The 25,421-nt window shown below is 40.1% G+C and overlaps 3 protein-coding genes across 3 annotated transcripts; 1 reads left to right on the top strand and 2 right to left on the bottom strand.

The window, feature by feature from the left end:
* Positions 1–1,244: 1,244 nt before the first annotated feature.
* On the bottom strand, positions 1,245–3,812 carry rdh5 (retinol dehydrogenase 5 (11-cis/9-cis); the record flags this gene model as incomplete). The annotated part of the gene is made up of 5 exons (XM_079186071.1): positions 1,245–1,465; positions 2,244–2,407; positions 2,939–3,197; positions 3,316–3,638; positions 3,781–3,812. The coding sequence occupies 5 exons, from the start codon at positions 3,810–3,812 to the stop codon at positions 1,245–1,247; spliced, it is 999 nt and encodes a 332-aa protein (XP_079042197.1).
* A 2,018-nt stretch (positions 3,813–5,830) lies between these two features.
* On the bottom strand, positions 5,831–9,965 carry bloc1s1 (biogenesis of lysosomal organelles complex-1, subunit 1). Its single transcript, XM_079157035.1, has 4 exons — positions 9,722–9,965; positions 9,512–9,584; positions 7,920–8,052; positions 5,831–7,242 (listed from the first exon to the last, which is right to left on the bottom strand). Exons 1-4 carry the CDS (start codon positions 9,780–9,782, stop codon positions 7,132–7,134), a joined length of 378 nt encoding a protein of 125 aa, XP_079013161.1. The 5' UTR covers positions 9,783–9,965; the 3' UTR covers positions 5,831–7,131.
* A 763-nt stretch (positions 9,966–10,728) lies between these two features.
* On the top strand, positions 10,729–24,491 carry itcha (itchy E3 ubiquitin protein ligase a). Its single transcript, XM_079186519.1, has 24 exons — positions 10,729–10,821; positions 11,861–11,931; positions 12,282–12,423; positions 12,761–12,885; positions 13,714–13,845; positions 14,202–14,250; positions 14,416–14,594; positions 14,814–15,162; positions 15,363–15,458; positions 15,783–15,957; positions 16,829–16,898; positions 17,015–17,099; positions 17,540–17,668; positions 17,892–17,964; positions 18,165–18,236; positions 18,333–18,421; positions 18,663–18,822; positions 19,119–19,252; positions 19,889–20,029; positions 20,263–20,383; positions 20,533–20,637; positions 20,963–21,059; positions 21,157–21,229; positions 21,739–24,491. The coding sequence occupies exons 2-24, from the start codon at positions 11,907–11,909 to the stop codon at positions 21,836–21,838; spliced, it is 2,721 nt and encodes a 906-aa protein (XP_079042645.1). The 5' UTR covers positions 10,729–10,821; positions 11,861–11,906; the 3' UTR covers positions 21,839–24,491.
* The last annotated feature ends 930 nt before the right edge of the window (positions 24,492–25,421 follow it).

Consider the following 25,421-nt stretch of genomic DNA (forward strand, 5'->3'; position numbering starts at 1 on the left):
TACGTAAAAAAACCAAAAACAAACCCCCTCATGTGGCAGCTGTCCCTTGACTGACAGCTGAAGTGGCCAATCAGGGGTAGAAATGTATTTTGGTGAGCAGAGGTCTGCCATGAGGACTTCATGGGTGTCGGTCAGGATGCGTTTAACGTTTTGTTACCATACAATTCAGTATTATGAATAAAACAGACCAACAGTATCAGGGTGCCAAGCAGTGCGTTAGCTATGATGGAGTCAAAACATAACCTCACACCTGTCACTAATCAAGTCAGGGATATGTAAGTCCAAGAAAGCCTTTGACCTGTTGAGTAACAACACATGGTCAGCTAACAAGCCTCTTGGTTTATTATTATGATTACCTCCAGCTGAACCTGTTCAGTACATTCTGTCAACGTGGCTTAACTGATAACTAACTGAACTGATAGCTTAAATGTAGGCCTACTGTCTGAGCAACAACACATGTTATCAAGGCAAATACAAGTGAATTAAATGTGATTGAATTTGAAAGTATGCAACTACACAAACATGTATCATGTATTATGTATGTACTATATCAGAAACATGTAGGTGATTTAAATGCCTATGTAATGTCATCGTGGGATGAATCATCATTTCCCAAGTTTTCCCTTGTTTTCTTTTGATAGACAAACACTAACATATTATACCATTTAGAGAGTAATGCATAATAGTGACAACAAAATGCCTTCTTGTCTGTCGCGCAGCCTTATGTGAATTTCCAAAATGCCTGTAAAGCTTTGCGTGTTCAATGTGAGTCGAGAATAAAAACAAAATGTCTCATATCATCATTTTTTTTTGCATGGAAGGCTTGCTGCTCTTTCTTTTATTTGTGTATACAATACGCTGATCATTGCATTCTGAGAGTTTCGTGATAGTAAAATCCATCCATATCAAGGAACATAAATAACAGTGTCAAAAGGCACAGCATTGTGTTAACAAACAAAACAATTATTAAACAGTAAATTACAGTTTCATCATTTTCTCTCATAATGTCTAAAGGTCTAAAAAAAAAAAGAAAAAAAAAACTTTTACATACCAGATTACGGGCAAATAAAGAAAATAGGAGCAACATCAAGTCACGGCATGGCCAATGTAGATAAGGAATATGGGTATTTTAAAAGGCAAAAGATGAATTTCTTTAAGTCAACCTCTGCACTGCATCAAAATGACACAACATGACATAGAAACCGCTGATAACTTTGAAGACATTTCATCAAAGTGATCATGAGTTACACGCTCTTTGACGGGCGAGGCAGCACCAGCTTCAGCCCAATGTCAACTACACAGGAAGGCATGTAAGAGAGGGGGATCCAGATAAGCTTAGCATCCCAGCCGGGGCTGTATCTGGTGCGTGGGTGAGCAGCAGTCAGAGCGTGCTCCATGCAGCCGGTCACCTTGGAGAGGTCCGTGTCGCAGATAGCATTCATGATGAAACGCTGGACCTTGATGTCTGAAAATGAGAATATATATGAAATATATATTTTGTGTATGAAACTTGATGGCATTTTGTTTTTACTTCCCCCTCAAAATGTATATGTATTGTATATTGAGTGAGACTCATGATATTTTAAAGTAATTCCCTCAAGTATATACTTTTTAAAGGTACATTATGTAGGATTTGGTGGCATCTAGCGGTGGGGTTGCAGATTGCAACCAACTGAAACTTCCCCCGTGTGCCGAACTAAGGTGGCCAACACAAAGTCGCAGAAATGCGAATGGCCCCGTCTAGAGCCAGTGTTTGGTTTGTTCGGTTGAGGCTATACTGTAGAATCATGGCAGCCAGCTCCATGAAGAGTATCCGCATACAAAAGGCTCATTCTAAGCTGACGAAAACGCAACGATTCCTATTTTTTTCGGTGATTAAGCACTACAGAAAACATTCATATCAAAGCCGGTGGCACACAGGTAACGATAGAACAGCACTAACAGTGCAAACAATGGCGAAGATATAAAATATAAGAATGTTTAATATAGCTCCTTTTACATTATATTCTATTTCTGCCAATCGATGCCCCTAAATGCTACACAATGGACCCTTAACATCGTTAAAAAGTATTTTTGATTGGAATTTTGATGTTGCCTTCAGGTACAGCTGAGCACCTTGTCTTCAGGAAACAAATTCAATGGGACTTTTAACTATCATCTGTTTTATATTTGTGATTTTGATCACAATCAAAAGACAGTGATGCTTACTCATAGTTTCAAATAACGACTAGCAGTCTACTTACACTTATCAAGGTACTTGTCTCCATAGCTGGCTTGTACTTCGGGGCTGAGCTGGTTCCACAGGCGATGCAGCTCCTTCTCGAGGGGTTCCAGGCTCGTCACTGCGGTCTTGAAAAACCCCGGCTCAATGATGCACACATTGATTCCAAAGTAGTTAATATCTCTCCTGACAACAGAAACGTCACGTGGAATAGCATAAAACATGACATGTTCATAGATTTATATAGACAACAGAGATTAAACAAGTTTGTGAAACCGGCCGCAACCTTTTGATTGAACATTTTATATTATAAATGGGCTTTGTGGTTTGAGCGTAACAAATAAGAACCCAATAGTCTATTAAATAAACACAGGAAGACTGCCTGGTCTCATGAGCCAATATTTGTCTGCCTTGAATATGCAGAGGCAGTTTGTTTTGTGTATTACTGCAATTTGTTGAATGGGAGGTGCTTTATTGCTCTAAATGTGCGTTATTGTTCATCTTTTATTGAAAACAGAGCATGTCTAATATAAAAATCTGTCTGCAAACCCAATATCCCTCATGGGACATTGACGATGCGAAGATTGCAACTTGAATGCCTATTTGTTCTAAGAATTAGAAGATATGGTTTTCTAAAAGTTAAGGATAAATGGCTCCACAAAATACTTTCTTTGTGTTTAATGAAGCACACCTGTTGTTACAGTACGCTCTTTTTACCTGAGGCAGTCAGAGAAAGACTCCACTGCAAACTTGGAGATGCAGTATCCACCACCGTTTGCAGCCACCCTGCCCAGCACCGACGCTACGTTTACAATACGGCCGCGAGCCTTTTTGATGAGGGGCAGGAAGGTCATCGTCATGGCAAGCACTCCATTCATGTTGACTTTCAGTATGCTGTGGAAATCCTCCACTTTCATCCACTCTGAAGGACCCATGGGCAATGAGCGTCCAGCGTTGTTCACAATACCCCAGAGTCCTGCGAAGAAAACGAAAGACAAAAAGTGGACGTACATATCTTGTGTTGCAGATCGGCCTCGTGGAATTTGATCGAGTCAGTCATCCCTTTAATCAAACGATGCAGCATCATCTCTCACCCTTATCGCCGACCTCCTTCTTGGTCCACTCCATGGCTTTCTGGACGCTGTCCTGACTGGTCACATCCAGAAGGACAGTCTTCAAATAAGGGCCCGCCGCCCTCTTCAGTTCATCAGCTCCCTTTTCTGTGAGACAGCCAGCGAGCACGTGGAAACCTTTACGATCGAGCTTCTTACACAGCAGGTTTCCAAAGCCCGAGTCACAGCCGGTCACAAAGACATACTTTTCAGTGATGTCCTCGATCTCCAGGCTGTCTCGGTACAGCCACACGATAATCCACACCACCACAAAGGTGGCACTGATGTATGACCAAGCATTTTCCCTGAAAGAGAACGGAGAGGAGACGAAGGCAGGGATTTGACTTTGAGAAAATATTCTCGAGGTGTAAGCCTGGAGGTTCAACGGTGTTGGTGACAGCAGCCAAATTACTGCACAAAACGTAATGTAGCATCATAAATTCTTACCCTAAAACGTCATAGATAAACTGCATATCCATGCTGCTTCCAGGATTAGAAGTGAGTCCTTGGTCACCAGGAGGACTTAGTGCTTGCTAAAAAAATAAAGTCAAGCAAATGTTATCGACATGGCAAACTGTCACATCAGATTTTGGAAAGTTGAACTACTTCAGTCGACTTATTTCAGGAATCCCCATGACCAAATCCCTACTCTATTTCATCATATTCTAGGGTTCATGGAACTTCTCTGACAACTAAGGGAAACAATGAGTTCCTTCACAGAGGGCCTTGAAATAATGAACTGCTCTGGGCACATGAGAAATCTTTGGATAATACTCTTATGGGAGAAAGAAAGTATTTGGGAGGGAGGGGGGCCAGAGGAGGGAGGGGCGCATTGTTTTGAAGCATAAATGTACTGCCCGTGACCTAGCTGCTTATGCTGCTCATTAGCTGAAAACCAATTAGTTCCCTAGCTTATTAGTGGTTAAAAGATACTTCTATGGCCTATTTTATCCATGAAATCAAATTTGCCTGCGGACTTAAGTAAGTTTTAATTAATAATTAGTTTATATATTGTTGTTAGCTTGAGAACAGGTAAAACACAACTGACCCTATAAAAATCGGTTAATTAAATTTAGTTTCTCAACATTAGTTAATATATTCTGAAAGATATAACAGAATATCTCAAAAATGTATACAGTATATCAATATAATTTTATCAGGTAAAACTACTAAAACTCAAACCCCCAATTACTGCTTGCTGTAAGCTTTTTTTAATTAACTTGTAAACTAATTGTTTCATGGATTAAATATGAGACTTTCGCAACAGGAAATTGGGATCATTGTCAATATTACAGAGTTTAACGAGTAGAAAAACATATCAGAGCACACAAGAATGAGAAAGTACTTCGTTTTAATTCAACAGTAAGATAATTAATTTCATAAAAACTATATTATCCTACCTTTTCCTCTTTTCGAGAAGTGATGGATCTCCACAAGTTATCCGTCCCTTTCCCTTTCCCTTTCAGGTTATTCTTCTGTGTAAACTCAGAGAGGCTGGTCAGAGAGAGGCTTTATCCCTTTGGTTTATCCCTTAAGACAAGTCCGCAATTGTTAATCCCCAATCCGTAACCACTGGCTCTGTGCATGTGTGTGTGAGTTTAAGAAAGAAAAAGTGGTGGGAATTACAGTAAAACATCACAACTTCGTCATCACAACTCAGACATCATGTAACTTTTTTTTTTGTTGGGTAACTTCTCGCAGTACATGATCTACCTTTCATGACATGAAATCTTGCTCATTCCTTTTTTTTAGAACCTGGTGGTTCTCAGGGTAGACAGAATAAGTGCTTTATGTTTTAAGAGTGTTAAAACAAACTTAGCATAAGCCTGCATGTTAGAGCCTTCTGCACCCTTAAATAACGTGTTTAATCTCATTGGCCTCCCTTGTTCACTGACCTATTATATCCGTTTTAAAGCTGAAACAATATGTGCAGTATACTCTGTAACTTATTGAATTTATGCAATTACATGAGTGAGCTTAACGGTCAGCCACGTGCGTCACAACACATTCCACTAATAGTCCAATCACCATAGCCAAGCTAATATTTATCCAGTTATTAAAGTTAGTGGATTACCAGTAGTTTTATTACAATACTTTGTCTCTAAACTTTAAAACCATAAATGTATAATGTTACTTTCAATTGACCTTACGCTTTCATAAAGGCCACCAATAAACCATCACCCAAACTCCAATCCTTGACCCGGAAGTCCCTAACTACTATAAAGCATCAAACATTTGTTAAAGTCTGACAGCCCTAACTCAAATGTAAATCCTCATCAGCGCTCTCACAGTTCTGCTACACTTTTCCTGATCACTACCGACACAGATTGTGGGTTTTTAACATCCAGACCAGAGGATCTTTTTTGAAGTAGCCTGCTAAAACTTACCTTTTGAGGTTCTTCATGCTAATTTGTCTTTTCACATCACAGCTGTTGTGAACATACAGTATGTATTTATACACACTTAAAGCTGTAGATTAAAAGTATTACAACACCAGTGCATTGTTTCATTTTATTAAAAAAAAATGTTCCATCGTTAAAGGGGAACATAAGTTAGTGAAGTTGTCTGACAAGAACAGTAAATCACGGATAATACATTAAAATATACACACAATTTAAGTATCAGGTGCTGAAAAGAAGCCTTCCCATGAAACACTTGTAGGCGACACGACAGACAAGTATCTCCTCACATCACTGTGACACATTACTGTGGTCTATAATCATACGCTTGAAAGAATTGAATGACTCGCTATTATTGTACAAGGTGCGACAGTGAACGCTGCCCTAAAACACAGAACGCAGACAAGTCATTGGTTAAGCACGGCCTTCCTCTGATCAGGGCTCGTGATCGCTCACAGAGGCAGAATAATGATGCTCGAGAATGTGTACGTTTATACAAAGAAGCGTTGTGGCAGGTGGCAATTTGTCTGTGGCCCCTTAAGCATATAGATATTTTTCAATTACCAAGACACAAAAACTGGTACTTGTGTCATAATTATTGAAAGCCCTGACTCATGTAGCCAATATATTGACCAGGTACGCAAATTCATAAGCACATTTTCTGCTTTACACTAAGTTTGAAAACTGCCAAATAGCTGAACACGGCGATCTACATTAAACACATCTTTCAAAAACTAAAAGCCTTTGTGGGTTGTTTGCTAAACACTGAAATACCACACATTTAATAATCAAGTCACCTGCACCCAGAATGCACATGTGAATACACCTGTAACCAATGAGATCAGTTAGAAATCATAGCTTGAACACTATAAGTAGGATTCAGGTTTGCTCTGCACAACAATGGAGGCCAATTTTGGAGAGAAAGTTAGAGGAAGTAAATGAAATATACCGAATTCTGCTTACAAATACAGTTATGTTCAATCAAATTGCGTCTGATTCAGTTATAAAAATGTCAAAGTCTTTAGATAATAGTGTTTTGTACCACAGTTGGCATGTGGAAAGACATGTTTCAATGGTTTTGAGTGAAGTCTTTGCTATTGAAATATATACACGATCTGGTGGCAGGTGAACCTAGATTTTACATGCGACGCCTTCAAACATCCATACTGACATAGCACATCGTTCAATAACAGATTGCCTGAATGTTTTTGATCAATTGAAGTCACCACTAAATAGATGTTAGACCTATTTCAAACTTTCAGCATTTCCCTGAACAAAGTAGCCGTCAGCATTACTACACTCTGCGGACGAGCCAAGTCATTGCTGCTTGCATTTTTGCCGATACTAGCTCTTCATTCCAGTGCGTTTAGGTTCAGCTGTGAACGACCCAGCATGAAGTTTATGAGGAAGCAGACTGCAGTGGACCCTTGTGTACGTACTCCAGAGCTGTGGCAATGGTCCTCATGTCCATCTCAATACTGCGGGCCCAGTTCTCCACATCCCCAATTTCCTGTTCAAATGAGAGTATAGAAATAGAAGCAGCATCATTAGTGTGTGTCCATCAGTCTTGCCTATTATCAGGACCGGCAACATGCATCATTTCCAGACACCCAGTCTCCCCTGTGAGGATGACATAAGCTGGGTAATTGCAGAGAGAGTGGAAACTCATTCATGAATTGCTTGTACCAGCTGTCAAATCCTCTCAGATCTAGGACCCGTGTCGGGGCCCTTCAATTAAACTAATCTGCTATTAGTAAAATATAAACCTGAGGAACAAAACAACAAGCTTGCAACAAGACAATGTTTGTGGTATTATTATTTATATTTGAACAAGGTGCACAGTGGGATAAGACAGTATATATATGGTTGTGTCTGCATTAAGCAATACTTGGTGATTTTAACACTGAGTCTTAGTACTCAGTATAATGTAAGACGGTCACTCACACAGAGTGCTGAAGCAACTCATAATACATCAAACATTTAACTTAATTAAATGTGATGCTGACTGCAGATGCTTCTATCAGGTATATGATATTTGGGACCTCATATTGTTTACAGAATACACCTTTTCATGTTGCCATAAAAAGGAAGGGCACTTATGGATTTGACAGCTGTAGACTTAAAAGCGTAAAAAGGATATATAAGCAGATCACATGACAGAAAAGCCTCATGGACAGTGTATCCTACCTTTAGGGCCTGATTGAAACCCTCCACCATACTGATCCACTGAGCCGTTTGTTTGGAGAACTGGCTCGCCTGCACTTGGAGAGTCTTCACCTCATGGTCGAGCTTACGCTGGTTTACGTATGCCTGGGCAACTCTAAAGTTAAACAGGAAAAAAAATTAAAATGAAGCACTACAGTATCACTTATTCATGAAAATATAGCATTATGTATAAATATGTTGTTGCATGTGAGGGGGGGGGGGGGGGGGGGTTAAATAACTGTGTTATTCAAACTATACGACATCTTACCAAGTCACAAAGGGATTGTAGTACATCATCGTTTTCAGAAAATACCACGACAACAATGGACTTTGCATCCCACTCTTGTTCTTTAAGCTAATTGTCTTGGTTTCATCACAACTTTTACAATCTCAATGTACTATTAGTGGTTGTGTCACACACTGCCAAGAATGTATTGCTTTATTGTATTGGCTCAGACAGAGGTGTTGGTGGGTCAGCTTGGCAGTAAACTCAGAAAATCTACACCTGTGACTTCAGGGAACGAGTTTATGACTGTATACCTTGTTTTAGGAGTACAGTACTCATCCACTGTTACTGGACCAACACAAAGAGAATTTGCTTTAAACTCCGTATAATTTAATATTCAGTATCAACCTTAATTGTCTATCACCACGACAAATACGGTGGTGCTGAAATCATTAGTTAATAAAAAAATAATCTTAAACATTTGCTGTTCCATCTTCTCAAAAGTGATGATTTCCTTTATTTTCTGTTTATCGTTTTGACTTGAATATCTTTAGGTTTTAAAGCTAAAAAAAAAAAAATCATTGGAACAAATCACAGTGGATTTGTTATTTTTCATTATTGTCTGACATTTTATTGACTCCACTTAGAATCTTAGTAATCTACGGATAAATCAAGAACGAAAATATTTGCTAGTACAGCCTCAATATCATTAGAGCTGACATGAGTCAATCAACAGAAAATAATTTGTCAACTATTTTAATAATTGATTTATCATTTCAAATTTCATTTCCCCAAGCAAACATATCAAACATTTGCAGTTTAATTGTGTTTTATATAATTGTAAACTGAATATCTTTGGGTTTTGGTTTGTCGGACAAAGCAAGACATTTGAAGACAACACATGGGGCTTCAGGAAATTGCAACAGGAATTTATTTAAAGTATTCTGACATTTTGAGTAATAGAGAACATAATTGGCAGATTAATTGAGAATAAAATAATCTTAGTTAAAGCTAACAACAACATAATTCAAGCTAACTGTACAAGCTCGTGCAGATGATTTACAGCAACAGGTCAAACTAAATATAAGTGATACCTTCTGTTGGGTGTGTTTGTGAACCAGGTGGCAAAAATCTGTCAAATCTGTCAAATCAAGAATTTGACAGAATGATGTGCAGTATACCTTTTACTGGGACGTATCTCACTACTTAGTGAGGGTGCCAGGATGTCAATACATCTCATATCCTACCACTACCTCTCTACAACTATGAAACATATCAGCAGGATGTCTACCAGACCTCACGAGACAAAAACGTAAACAGCAGGGGTGTAGGAGCAGGATTTACATACCCGACATTGAGGTGGTCTACCAGAGCTTCTGTCAGACAGGTGGCTGCAGAGATCGCTTCACGTCTGCGTCTCTCTGTGCAAGTAAAAAGATCAACAGACAACTAATTCGTCAGAAACTCATGTGTACCAACGGGGCCGTCTGAGACACTCTATCGGCTTTGTTTTTAGCATCTGTTAGCGCGATAGCTAACCAGCTAGCCAGTTACTCACCCTGCTGCTCCTTCCGCTCATTCTGCTTCGCCTGGTGCTCCTTCAGCAGACGAGACAACATCTTTAGTGGTTGTGGAGATGAATTTGCAATTTATTGTTTTAATACTTTCACTAACGTTAGGTGAGTAACATGGCTATACAACCAGAGACGTTGGAGATGCTATCAACGGTCTTGTAATGTTACAAGCGCTATCACGGGACCTAGCTCGAGGACGACAGGAGTGGGCGTGCTAAAAGAATGGCGTCTCGCATGCCGCCATTTATCTTAATCAATGCAATGTTATTACATTTGTGTTATTAACTAACGCAAGACACAGTGTAGGGATCATACCAGCTAACGTTAGTAGACTGAATGGTAGCTCCAGAATAAAAAAATGCATGTAATCGCTCTTTATTTTATAATTTAGTTAGGAAAATTAGTTTTATGGTGACGTCAATATCAGTTGCAACGTCATGTCGTTTTAACCTTCAAAATAAAAGTGTAAATAACACTATTATTGCTACAAGTACAACTCCAACTAATACTGCTATTACTACGGCTATTACTACTACTACTGCTACGATTACTGCTGCTACTAATACGTTTAATGCTAAATAATAATAATAATAGCAATGGTTAACTAAATTGTGAAGTAGAAGACAAGAATGTTCAGTAAAATAACATAATTACACAACACATCCAATGGGCAAGAGACATGATTGAAAGGGGACAAAGGTAGCAACACATATTTCTTCAGGCAGGATTTGGGTCGGTCATTATTGGTGTTATGACCGAGTACAGTCCATTCATCGTTAATGTAATTAATAAAAGAGAAAATATTATTCTCAATTTTACAGTATAACAATTGCAACCTGAGGTTCAATAGCTTCTCCAGAGCGTTCAAGGTTTCACGGTCCTCAAAGTGCCATGAATACACTCCATAATAGCTACTGAGGTTGCAAATCAGATCAGGCAACATTTGTTGTGAAAAACTTGTACCGGAAAACCTGATCATGTTCTGGCTAGCGGAACATAAGGCTATGGTGATGGCAGGCTGTCAACAACCTAGGCATAGCCGAAATTGAATTCTGCTTGGCTCTTTATCGTCTGCTTCTGTCAGGTATGGTCATCCAGCGTTAGTCTTTTGCCGAAGAGAAGGATATATTCTCGGCTGAACGATCGAAGCTGTGTGAGGAGCCGTGTGGTGTTAGCATTACTAACGTTACTTAATGCACGGTTAGCTTAAGCGTTGCTGTTCAGGACGTCGGAGAACAAAGTTGCCCCAGGTGGTGGAACTTCTCGGTTTCTCTCAGTTATTCACAAAACACACCCAACGTTAGATTGCAGCCCATAATACATTTTAGCAATGTCACGGTCTAAACTGTTATTCTTCTAATTGGTCGTGTTTGAAGTTGTCTTGACAACAAATCTCCTGGCTAACCCCCTGCTAACATGACAGATAACGCTACTAAGCTACAGTTGTAACGTAGCTGCCTTCATGTTACAGATAGCAGGGCGCACGTCGCCTCTTTTACAACTTTATGTTACTGTCTGATATCTACTTAATATGTGTCTGTTAAACTGTAACCTATCCCTGTTGTAATAAGTTAACTTCTTGTCCTGCCAAAGGATATTATTTAAGATTAGCAAGGACGGTTTAGTGAGTCGTACTTAAGCCAAGTTAAGGATGGGTTTTTCCGTTATGGTAACGTTACATGGTGGTTTCTAGAAATAGCTAAGCTAACTATGTCATTGGGAAACATGCATTTAATCCACATAGAGTGTATAAAATAATACTGTACACGGTGACTTAGACAGTGTCAGGCAGTAATACGGTTAAATACAAATGTCATTGCCTTCCAGTGTGATTATTATACAGTTAAAATTATGTGAAAACGTGCCCACAGTTTAGTTTAAATACATACTAAAAAGCAAATTCACATGACATGTTTTGCTTAGATGTTATTGTGAAGCTCAAACGTTAGGTCATATATTTGTACACACCCCTTTGTTCGGTTAGATAGTCTCATCAATCCATACCTGCTATCACATGTAAAGCCAGGCTATATTTTCCAGTGACAGTAGCAACCCAATAGTCTAATCAATCTGTAAGTGTGTCCCATGTTTACATCTGGTGTCACTGGTTGCATTTGTTGCAGATCCTTTCGGTGTAGCCAAACCAGGCTTCAGTGTTATGGATGAACCATGAAGGCCCAATTACAAGTCACAGGTAACTTATCAGTTGTCATTGCAATATGTGTAAGCTCGCTTATCAACTAAAACTAGACACAGATTTGATGAATTGATACAGTTGTAGAGTTCAGTATTGTCTGACTTTGGCTATAGGAAGCTAAAGGCTATGAGATGTTTACGTTCCTGTAGTTAAACAAATGTTTTTGGAGCTGTCGCTGACTGTTGTTTTCAGTACAGCGAAGCTACAGGAAGTGGTGGTTTATATTCATGTTCATGGTATTAGGAAGTTATTGCATCTTTACCACATGCAACTTCTGATCCATTGTGATCAGATCTACTGAAAGTTGCACTACCTACAATTTCACTGTGGTGTTTTATCCTCTCTAGTGCTTTCAGCCAAGCTGAAGGAAAACAGAAAGAACTGGTTTGGTCCCAGCCCTTATGTCGAGGTAACCGTGGATGGCCAGTCAAAGAGGACTGAGAAGTGCAACAACACACACAGTCCCAAATGGAAACAGGCTGTCACAGTGTGAGTACGACGACCGTTACTGTCATAGGAGAGAAATCAGGTTATTAATTATCAGATGATGGAATACAGATATGATTAATTTGAACTGAATTTCATCTGCATACAACATTGTGGGGGTTATTAGCATTTTAGTTAGCACTGTACCTCAAATCTTTAAACGTGTCTATTTTTGCCACCCTAATGCCTTGAAGGGACGTCTTACAGTTGCCTTGTGGTCTTCTATAGAACTGCAGTGATGTCAAACAAACGACTATGAATCCTTTCAGCATTAGTGCCGACCATCCTTCATCTTTTTCTCTGGTGGTGACTCTCTTGTCATTTTCTTGCTTATCTACAGAATTGTTACTCCGGTCAGCAAGCTGATATTTCGTGTTTGGAGCCACCAGACACTGAAGGCAGACATCCTGTTGGGAGTGGGCCTACTGGAGATCAGTGAGAGCCTTAAGGCTAACGACCTGAAACGTGAGTTCACACGACTCTCCTTGCTAATCTTGTGTTTCCTTAAGTCAAACCAACAACGTTGGGTCATGAATCTTGTTTTAGCACAAGGCTATTTGTTAGTTTGGAGCTAATACTGTCTAGCCTCTTCGGGTTGAGTCCCACGGAGTATTAAGAGACACTCAGGACAAAGTTCCCACCACATGGCGTCTTTATTTCAGGGTAATGAAAAGTTGTATCCCTTGTAATCTCACTTTCAGTATTCATTTTGTGTTTACGTCGATCGTAATGTATTTGGCAGATGTTGCACACATTGTAGACTCTGCACACTTGTGTAAGAGTACATATCTGCCTGTGTTTGTTATGAGAATGCTTCATTGGGCTTTGATGAGCTTAAAAACCAACATGCACAGTATCCACTAGGTTCTCCTTTCCCTGGGATTCAGACCTCACCTAACCTTATGACCTTCCACTTGCTTGGACTGTGTTTACAGCATAATACGATGGCTCACCTCGGCATGTGCAAACCAGGTTACATAAAAGGCTGGTCCCTGCTCTATGTCGCTGCTTCCTCTTCATCTGCAGAGCGTAAAAAAAAGATTCTAAGAAATCTTGCCAGTAGCCCCTGGAGGCCATGCTGATTGTTACACCCCATGTGACTAAAGTGGTTTGAGCTGACAAGAGTGACAGACGCTGCCATAGAGCCCCATACTCTTAAATACCCCGAGAAAGAGACGCTTACAAAGCGCAGCCTCAGCGTCGATCTGTTTTCATTTTGTTGTGATGAAGCGAGATGTCAGTCTTGCAAAATTACAAGCACCTGTTCAACACTGTGTTCTGTACCCTCTGCAGTTTGTGAGGTAGTGCAGTCGCTGCAGCTGTGCTCTGACAGAGACCCTCGGGATGTTGTCGGCGACCTGTCGGTCTGTCTGGACGGCATGCAGGTAGACCCGGAAACCTTTGCCTCGGCAGAGAGAGAACACGGTAAAGAACCACACACGGACACAAACCCACCACACTCGGTCGACCACGGGAACAATTTGAGCACATGAACTATGCATTGATTTACAAAAATCTGTTGATTTCGCTGCTATTAAGAGATTCTCTCATCATTGCCCTTCTAAGTTTGTCTGATAGTCAAGAAAAGGCTTTAACAACTTCTTTTATTACCAACTTAATTTATCACAGATGTATGGAGATCGGCGTATATGTCATACTTTAGTTTTTCACTATAAAATGTGCCTCTCCGTACATATCTTTCTCACAATTCTTAAATAACCAGCAGCAACATCCCAAATTATTTTAGGTACATGATGTCACTTGTCTTTTTCTCATTCTAGCTACTCTTCCAAATGGAATTGCAAGAAAAAATGGAGACACTGGCAACAGGTGCAGTAAACCTTTATTTATAGGCATACATATACGTGCTTCTTTGTACACATCTTAGGTCAGTGGTTTGGTAAAAGAAAAGCAAATCTCTTTTTGTGTGTTTACTTAAAGAAAGCACTCATTGTATATCTGTAGAATAACTTCGGAAAATATCTTGATCCCCAGGTCAAGCAGAGACACATCCCCCTCCAGTGACTCAGAGGAGTGGGTTATTGTACCGAACGGTCACGCCGTCAATGGTACGGGTTCTCCTTCCCGATCTCCAGGGGGCTCCAACGGCCCTCGTCCTCCCAGACCAGCCCGGCCTCCTCCTCCTACGCCTCCCAGACCAACAGCCTCACCGAGTAGGAAAATCACAAGATATCAAAGATTTTACAATACGACATGAGCTACATTACATTAGCGAGTCATTTCACACTCTCACACACATCGATTATCTTTCAAATACAGAAATGGTGTGTACACTGTGTTCAGTGACTGCAATCATACCAAATACACCTCTGCAAATGAATTCACAGATTTAACGGTTTTCTTCTCTGCGATCCTCCCACTCCTCTCCCCAGCCTCTTCAAACAGTTCCTCCCCTAGTGAGCTGAGTGAAGGTCCAGCATCTGATGGTTCCTCTCAGGCGTCAGCTAGTGGATGTTCAAATCAGCAGGAAGACTCAAGAGCAGCAACCGCAACAGCAACAGCAACAGCAACCGCAACAGCAACAGCAAATGCAACTGCAACTGCAACCGCAACAGCAACCGCAACCGCAACAGCAACAGCAACAACAACAGCGACAACAACAGCGACCGCAGGTTCTTCCCAGACAGCAAGTGGCCCCAAACCGGGGACCTCTGCCTCAGCAGCTGTGGCCACAACAACTCCCAGAATCACACCCATGAGCAACGGCCCCTTACCACCAGGGTAAATGAGCAAGGCACTACACTTTGCTCTGAAAGTCCTCACTGTAGTCACTGTTGACAAGCAATATTTCTGTGTTTTGTCATCGTACCATGTAGCAGAGTTTGACGTATTTTAAAGATTTGTCAGTGACGGAATCAGTTTGCTTGCTTTGCTGTTCCCTGTGCTTTGTCCTCGCTCACTCGTTTACATTGTGTCTGCAGATGGGAGCAAAGGGCGGACCAGAACGGACGGTTGTACTTCGTGGATCACATTGAGAAAAGGACGACCTGGGAAAGGCCCGACCCTCTGCCATCAGGGTACCAACACACTTGATTTTTTTCCCCCTGTGAATACTAACATGGATCTTGCTCTGCTCGGTTGGACTGTGTGCAGTCGTAAACCATAAAAAATTATGTCAGATTAGTCCAGACATGTTTTATTTTTCTGTTTGCACAGCTAAAGGCTGCAAATCAGTCAGTGTGCTCCAGTCCACTTTTAACGTTTTTAGATTTAATGTCAGTAATGTTGTCAAAATACCAGAACATTTTAAAACAAGTGTGCATTGTATTGATACGAATGTCAAGCAGGGCCCTCGGGCACATCTACGATTTGGCCTACTTTTTACTTTCCCTTTCCTGTAGGTGGGAGCGCAGGGTGGACCCGATGGGTAGGGTGTACTACGTCGACCACATAACCCGAACTACTACGTGGCAACGACCCACGCAGGAGTCGGTGCGTAACTATGAAGAGTGGCAGCACCAGCGCAGCCAGCTGCAGGGAGCCATGCAGCAGTTCAACCAGAGGTTCATTTATGGGGTGAGACATTTCACTCACCGCACACGAAGCACATCTATTTAAATATTCTGCTTTGAATAATAATTTGTATATTATTGAATAATTGTTTGTGATATGTTTTTATGGAGTAGAGTAGCTGAATATGCAAAAAATGTTCATGTTAAACAGAGATTAATGGTGAGCGCAGAGAAACTTTCCACCTCCACCAGATGAATGTGAAAGCTGCATGAACAAAACTGTGCAGAACATGCATCACTCTGCACAGTGAAGCTCAAACATCCGAGTGAAGAAACAATGAGCAAAATATGTTATTTTTGGTGTAAAACACTCAATAATGTACAGCGCCTTGCAGACCTTGCAGAGACAGAACTTGAACCCTAGATGATGTTTTTATTTATCTTACAGGCTGTGCATGCATCGCAAAGGTCACACCTATTTTTTTATTATTATTTAGTTTGCTTGAATTAAATCCTCTCACAACAAAGCCATAAACACTTTTAGGGGTTCCCCAGCATAGGACACACTGCTGTAAACTGTCCCCATCTGAGACATTTCTTTTCTGAGTTTACATGTGTGGCATCTTTACTGTGGCGTCTAATTTGGTTCTCCGGTCTAACACAGACACAAACTAGGATGACCGTAGGATCCTAACGATGGGTAGCTATGGCTAGCATTTTTACAGTCACGTGGTTGAGGAATTTAGAGATGTTAACTCCCAGTGGGAACGGAAATCACAGTGCTATGAGGTCAATTACCCTTACTTTGTGATACATTCTTGCTTTAACATGCTGTGACAAATGCAGGTTTGAAGCGTTATATATAAAATAAATATATATATATATATATATTTATTTTAAGACTTAACATGTGTCCCATTCTCTCGCTGACTCAGCTCCAAGACCAGTTGGCAGCCACGGCCAACAAAGAGTTTGACCCGCTGGGACCACTGCCTCATGGCTGGGGTAAATATCACTGAGCTTTTATTTTAGCTGTAGTTTACACAGTAAAGGTATTTTCACTGTGATGTTTGCAGTGAATTATATATTTAAAAAAAACATGTTTTTTTTTGTTATGGCAGAGAAGAGAACAGACACCAACGGCAGAGTGTATTTTGTCCATCACCCTACTCGTGCGACACAGTGGGAGGACCCCAGGACACAAGGGTGAGTGTATGCCTGTGTGTTATGTAATGTGTATCTTGATACTGCCCTAGCTTTTATTATACAAACTGTAAATGATTCTGCCTGACTTAGCTGTAGTTTTGTTTTATTGTCTGTAAGAGGCGCTAATGTGTCAGCAACTTGCTCTGCTCCAGTATTTCTCAAACACTTGAGCGTAGAAAATCAGTCCTAGCTGGCGTTAGCAGTGACGTATGGAGAATGGGGAGACACACATGTGCACCTTCTTTCGTCTATGTTAATGGCACCTTTAAAATAGTTTTTAATTCTTTTTTACATTTCCTGGTTTATATGTTCTGTCTTAGGCCTTGCATTTCAAATGTATTTGATTCCCTTGCAATGTAAATTGTGTGTGTATCTATTCATCTTTTCTTTAACAGTTGATGTGTTTGATGTATGTATTCATGTGTGTTTGTGTTGTTCAGGCTGCTGAATGACAAGCCCCTGCCAGAGGGTTGGGAGATGAGGTTCACAGTAGATGGTATTCCCTACTTTGTAGACCACAACAGGAGAACCACAACCTACATTGATCCTCGCACGGGGAAATCCTCCCTGTAAGTTCCTGTTTAAATGTTCTAAATCTTAACACGCTCAAGTTGAATACCTCTCGGATGATCCTCATTACGATGATGATTTAATAGCCCGATTAGAGCATCCCTCAACGGCATCCTGGGATACAAGGGCAGCAACATTTCCCATTTCACAACATGTGCATACATTGACTAAATGTGCTTGTTGAATGGACTTTGACGATTGTTCTCCCGGTCTTTTCCGCAGTGAGAATGGGCCGCAGATAACCTATGTCAGGGACTTCAAAGCCAAAGTGCAATACTTCAGGTTCTGGTGCCAGGTATGTGCTGCACAGCAGGTGTTGAAATGCTTTTGTTATCGCCCATGATTGTTGTATCTTTCCTTTATCTCCAGTGCTGCTACTTCGTGGGCACGCATGTCTCTAGTACTCGAATGATGTGCAAAGATAAAAGTGAATGTTCATTGTTTTTCAAAGCATTCATATTGTCTAAAATGGAAGCATTTCTTTGTTTCTCTCAGCAATTGTCGATGCCGCAGCACATTAAGATTAACGTCTCCAGGAAAACCTTGTTTGAGGATTCCTTTCAACAGGTAATCGTTTTAGTAAACTGTCCTCTCTGTTTAGCAGGATTGTTTTGTTAATGTTTGAGGTGTGTAACTGTTGTACGTCTGTGTCTGCATTCGAAGATCATGAGCTTCCACCCTCAAGATCTGAGGCGGAGGCTGTGGATCATTTTTCCTGGAGAGGAAGGCTTGGACTACGGAGGTGTGGCCAGGTAATGTCAACTGAGTCTTTTGTTTGTACAATCGCCTCTTATTGAATGACTCCTAAGGTGTGTTTTGTTCTCATTTGTGGTTTATGATGACACCACCCTTATCATACAAAAAACGGTTGTAATAATAACAGCACATCTAATTTGTAATTTAAAACCTGATCTACAGGATTCCACAAACCACCTCAGCCAGTACGACCACTTCCACGTAATTGTTTTTTGTCCTCCGTTGTTTTATTTCCAGGGAATGGTTCTTCTTGCTCTCTCATGAGGTACTGAACCCCATGTACTGTTTGTTTGAGTATGCCGGCAAGGACAACTACTGTCTGCAGATCAACCCGGCGTCCTACATCAACCCCGATCACCTCAAGTACTTCAAGTTCATAGGACGCTTCATCGCCATGGTACATGCATGATTTGCAAAAAGACAATGACTTTGTGTGCCATCAGTGTTTGAAGTGAACACGATGTCATGAGTACTTTGGCCCACAGGATGGATCATGTTTTTGTGTCAAAATGCATAATGATGATGTGTAAATCATGCAACATTTTATTGTTATGATCAGATCTCAAATGACAAAAATATACACGTGGGCTCATAGAAATGCCTCGCTCAGGACAGAAAAGTCACTCTCCACTGCTATTTTCTTTCTTAATTGTACCTGGCTGTTGTTTGTAATACCTTTTGTTCACTTTCTAGGCCTTGTTCCATGGAAAGTTCATCGACACAGGTTTCTCACTGCCCTTCTACAAGCGAATTCTGAACAAACCTCTGGCTCTCAAAGACCTGGAGTCCATCGATCCAGAGTTTTACAACTCACTCATCTGGATCAAGTAGGTCTGGGGACACAAGCGATGATGTGCAGTATGGGTGGTGGAAAGCTGATGTGACGTGTAGAACATGACATGTACAAAAAATACTTGGGACGGTTTGCACGAGTGGATGAACAGACTAGCACGTTTATGTCACTTAAAATGTACTGTGGTGTGGTGTACCCTAAACTGGTTTCATAGCAAAGACACTCATTAGGATATTTCATTGTTGGATTGTAAGCACCATATTCTTAACAAATACGATCAATTTGTTCCCCAATTCCTACACATCTGGGTTCATACCAATATATTCTGGGCTCCTGTACTCCTGCCACATTTATTACTGCGGTTAGTCGAGCTGGTGTTTGTAAAGGAAAAGTTGTTATTTGCTTTCTTGCCGGGTGTTAGATTAAAGATCGACACCTGGCTTATGTGCCAGACTGTTCCTCAACCCTAACCAATATCTAGGTAACCAGCGAGACTCTAAGAAGTTACTGTTGGCGGCCAAGAAACACATACAAACAAAGCCCCCAGTGAAACAGCACATTTACATTTTTACACTTTTTAAACAGACAAGATGTCTCATTACCATGTTTGGAGGTACTTTTTGGTGGATTTTGTTTTTGTTAACAATGATCATGACTCTCTGCCCTGCAGGGATAATAACATAGAGGAGTGCGGACTGGAGATGTTCTTTTCCGTTGACAAAGAGATCCTGGGGGAGGTCACCACCCACGAGCTGAAATCAGATGGAGGGAACATCCAAGTAACGGAGGAAAATAAGGAGGAATACATCAGGTACAGATGCATCCTCTGCTGCTAGTCTTGCACAGTATAACACATTGATATCTCCTTCAGTCCAACTTTGACCGTGTTGAAGACAGTATTATATGTTAATATACATTACAATTTGAAATGTTTTATGATGATTTAATACTCAAATTAACATTTTCATTTTCAGCAGCCACAGATCTTCATTCCTTGAGCTATGTTTGATTGTGTTATGTTTGTCGTCATACCTCTGTATGCAGGTTGGTGGCAGAGTGGAGGCTGTCCAGAGGTGTGGAGGAGCAGACTCAAGCATTCTTTGAGGGCTTCAATGAAGTCTTGCCACAGCAATACCTTCAATACTTTGATGCTAAGGAACTAGAGGTAATGAAATAAGTAGAGCCTATTCTCACCCACCGTCACCAAAGCAGGAAAGGTTTATGTGTTGGGTTGTGTTGGTTCTCCAAAGTGTTGATTCTGCTGGGATGGATCATCCATATATGGGATTGTGCTTCCTTCCTTCTTGCCTGCAGGTGATGCTCTGTGGGATGCAGGAGATCGACCTGGTGGACTGGCAGAGAAACACAATCTACAGGCATTACGCCCGAAGCAGCAAACAGATCCTCTGGTTCTGGCAGGTCGGTACAGCAGCACACTTAGACTGGACTGTTCAGTCAAACGTAAAGATCAAAACAGCCTTTCTCATTCCTCCCTTCTGACTTTGCTCTACTTTTACTACAGTAGATTAATATTTCACAATAGTAGTGCAGTTTGACATCTCAATATTTTATTTTCCTTGGGTTCATAACTAAAATCTTTTTGGACACTTGAGTTTTCACTGGAAGATTTTCAAAAACTCTTAATAAAACAAAGATAAACTTGTGAATTATGTATGATTCAAAACAAATAGTTTGTCGTACTGGATTTGCGTCGTGGCGTTGACACAGAATGATCTGTTGACAGTTTGTGAAGGAGATGGACAACGAGAAGAGGATGAGACTGCTGCAGTTTGTCACAGGAACCTGTCGCCTTCCCGTTGGTGGCTTCGCTGACCTGATGGGTACGCCAAAGAGACGCATGCACACTCGCACCGTGTATCACATCAGAATTGACTTCTTGATTTGATCGTCTTTGTGCTTGTTATTGATTGAATATAGGAAGCAACGGCCCTCAAAAGTTCTGCATTGAGAAAGTGGGCAAAGAGAACTGGCTTCCACGAAGCCACACATGGTAAGGCCTGTTATTCTGCTTTCATAGAAGTCCTCAGACTTCAGGTATGTGGCCAGATGTCCAAACAGATGCAGGATTAAACCTTAATGACCAAACCCTCTTAGTCATTTCTGATTCAACCAGTCACCAGCCTTCCATTGTTCCTTGGCTTTAATTGGCATTTGAAGTGATATCCTACTGTGTGAGAATAGTTCTTGTACCTTGCGTAATACAGTTTGAGTTTATTTAGCAGATGCTCTTATGCTACATCATGTGACATTAATGTAGCAGTGAAACTAGTGAATATTTCTCACCAGATAAGTCAGAGTTTCATTAATAACACTGTGCAAAAAGGAACGCGGAGATATTTATTTTATCGGCAGATGTCCAAATCTTTTCAATAAACATAATGATTTGAGGTACTTTGTTGCACTTGTTTTCAAAAAGTGTTTTTTAAAACACAAGTGGAACAAAGTACCTCAAATCATAAATGAAGAGTCCTCTAATTTCTTTCTCTTTTCTCTGTATAGCTTTAATCGTCTGGACCTCCCTCCGTACAAGAGCTATGAGCAGCTGAAGGAGAAGCTCATGTTCGCCATAGAGGAGACGGAAGGCTTTGGGCAGGAGTGATGCACCAAGAGATGGGATGGAGCAGCGTGGGCTCGGAGGAGCCGTGTCCATTTCAGACAAGAGAAAAGGATTCTCAGATTCTTCTTGCGGCCAGGAGCTGCTTTTAAACTGGTAGACGGGCGCGCAAATCTTTATTTTCTATAACATTATTATAGGCTGTAAGAACTGTTTCCAAGCTGATTTGTCACACATTCATTTCCCCCACAAGACACCTGTGAATCCTCCTGACTCTGTTTCACTTCTCCCCTACACGATGAGTTCCACCCTAATCCAGCTGATGTCTCTCTTAGTCCTGGTCGGCTCACTATCAGGCGCTGGAGGCAGAAGAAGACGCCTCTCTCACTCCGTCATGTCTGCACTCGCTCTGCGTTGCGCAAGTGCCGTCTCCACACGTACGTCCGTGAATCTGTGCAGTAGTAACTTCTTAAGAGCCGCCTTGTCGGGTTTATGCACTAGAATTAACAATTTTAGAGAAAAAGAACCAAACGTGTGCGTTTAGAAAAAAAAGAAAAGAAAAGGTTCATATCTAAAAGTAACATGTGGCACATATATGGTTTTGGGTCTTTTAGGCTCAACTTTTATTTTTCGTTAGTTGACAGGATGGATGAATGGACAGATGGTGGTGTTTTTTTAAACAGTTGACTGACTCCCGTAGCACATACGCAGTTTCTTTATTAACTTTGATGAATATGATCATGCTAATTGTAATGCTAATTTCTCTTATTTTCATAGGTTGATTTCTTAACTTTCTAACGAGTTGAATCTTTGAACTAGTTTGCACATAGTTATGTGAGCAGGAAGTCGGTTGTGATTGTTCTTAAGAGAGGTTGTATTTTTATGTGCAATAGTTTTGTAGAAAACAATTTTGCCAATAATGGAGCCAAACAGTGATTTGTTTGATCATTTTATAACACTTTGGTAAGTTTCGGCATTTGCTATTGATTTCAATTCTCAATATGAACATTTGCATGCTTGCAGGTGTATTTGGTGAAACTGGTTTGGTTGTGATTTGATTTTTAGAACTTTGCCTTCCCAAAGTGATCTGTGCTCTGTATAATATCAGCCTGTTTGACCACGAATGGTCACTTCCTTTAGCAGTCAGGGAGACTGAAAAGAGTGAAGTCTTTTTATTGATAATTATTAGCTGTTACTAATGAAGTGGTCGCTTTAGGATGCGTTATGTAAAAGAGAACAATGATTTGTTGAATAATGACCTATTCCCACTGAAAGGTAGCCGATTCTCTGGTAGACATCCAGAATTAAGTATTATTCTAGATCAATGGTGAAGATACTGTTTATTGTGTTCAGTGACTAATGCAGTTTATGTAAATATACTTACAGAGTAGAGAATGTTCACCCAAGCAGTGGACCCCTTTTGAGTTGCAGGCATAAGTTGATAACTAAGATTTGAATTAATGTTATATATATATAAGTGGCCCTAGTTTTATAGGGTGTTAGGTATTCAGATTTGTACAGTAGTATATTAGTGTATTTCCCGTCTTTTCCAAAAATAGCTCCGCCGACGTCAAACTTAAAGTTTCTTTTTAGTATCAGGTAGAGTGTAACTTTAAGAAAATGACTATGGAAACAATCTACCAAAGGATTTTATTTCATTATTTTTTGTAAACCATTTGACTGAAAGGTCGAAGTCATTAAGTGTGATCAGTTGTGATTACACATTGTCACATCAGTGGTCACTATTAAATTGTCCTTTATCATATTAGTGGGTAACACTGTGACAAACACAAAGGTAGCTCGGCTACTTCAATCATAAATACAAAATTTGAAAAAAAATGAAATCTGTCAAGTGATATTTTTTAACGACTTGTATCTGTCAAAGCATCAAGCTGTGTGGTGTGTGTGTGTGCGTGTGTGTGTGTGTGTGTGTGTGTATAGGCAGCATGGTGCAAATTAAATGGTATAATTTTCAATGTGTATCCAGATCATTGAACAATCTTCATTAAGTTTCAGGAAATTCAATTTAAATTCCCAGTAAAAGGTAAAAGGATGTGCTGACGTATGAACCATGTGGCTGTATGTCATTTCATGGTGTCGATGCGACAGAAGAAAGAACATAAGCTCTCCCTCTTTGACCTGACCGGTGTATTGGCGCTCAGACAATACCAGTTACTGCTCACTTAAAACTAAATTGTGTCGGATGTTTCACATTATCTTACATGTATCCCCTTACTGACAGTAATGCACACGCATACATTCAATACCTAGTGTGTACCTACTGGTTTGCTGACTTGTGAAGAGATTATTGTAAAAAAAGAAACCTGATTTAAAAAAACAAAGTAAGGTTTGTAATTAAAATGTTTACTGTTGAATATTTTAACAGATTACAACTAATAATTTAGCACCTTGACACTCCAAACCGGTTGAATTAACCACTTCACTGTTTAATCACTGCTGTGTTCCAGATCATGGAGCAGTTAAATGTATAGAAATATGCAAAAAATAGTGTTTTAGTTGTACTGATTGCATTGTAAATCATGTTGATAGTGTAATCACTGTTTTTTGAAGCTCTAACTTTTTTGATAAGTGGAAGCCATTGGTTGAATATTATTTATTTGTAGGATGGGTTTCATGTACCAATGGACTGGATTGATTGAGAGATGAAAAACAGTAATAAAATGATTTAAACACTGGGCTCCTGCAGGACACGTGTGAAGTGTTAATTATTATCAAAGCAGCATTTTCCACATTTGTTCACAATATTCTACACACAATTCATTGCCTTTGTTTGTATTTGTCTTCTAAATAAATATAGGGCAACAACTGTTTTGCATATTGTCCCCTTAAAAAATTGTGTTCAAGGTAGTACAATGCTTGAACAGCCTCAATGCTGCTTACACACATTAATGCAACAGTAATTGACATCTAAGAGTACAATAACATACCACTCTGAAACAGGCATTCTGCACAAGTTCTTTTACTTTTTATATGTTAAGTATATTTTGCAAATAATATATTTTGAATGCATGACTTTTACTTTGGTAAAGGATGTGACTACTAACTGATGCTTTCTCCTATGAAAAAGAAGAAATGAAGGCGGCTTATGGATGCAAAACACAGAATGTAAAGTTTAAATGTATTTCTTAATTATGTTTCTTGCTGTGAGCATGGGTGTTGACTTGGAGAATGTTTCAGCATGTGTGTTAAGTGTGTCCGCCCTTAAATTAACTTTGGTCAATTCTTATTTGAGATATTCCTAAAACCCACTCTTACACATTCCGTGATATACAAAAGCTATATGACTAATGCAATTATCAAAGTTACTCACCAAGTCTGAGGTAAGAAGCTGCTCTGAAGGCGGTATGGCTGCTGATACTCCTGTAACTCATGTCAGACGGCAGCACGGTGAGTATTTCTATGGAATGTGGATTTACACTTCTGCTCCATTGCATCTCGGAGGCAAATATTGTATAGTTTACTACATTACATTTATCTGACAGCTTTAGTTACTTTTCAGATTACAATTCTTTTTCATACCCTCCCTGTCCAGTGAAAACCATATCTCCAAAATTTGTGTTTTTGAATGTGAATGTTTCTGGTAAATGTAATGATTAAGTGTTTCTTT

This window comes from Pholis gunnellus, assembly GCF_910591455.1.
Source record: "Pholis gunnellus genome assembly, chromosome: 3".
NCBI lineage: Eukaryota > Metazoa > Chordata > Actinopteri > Perciformes > Pholidae > Pholis > Pholis gunnellus.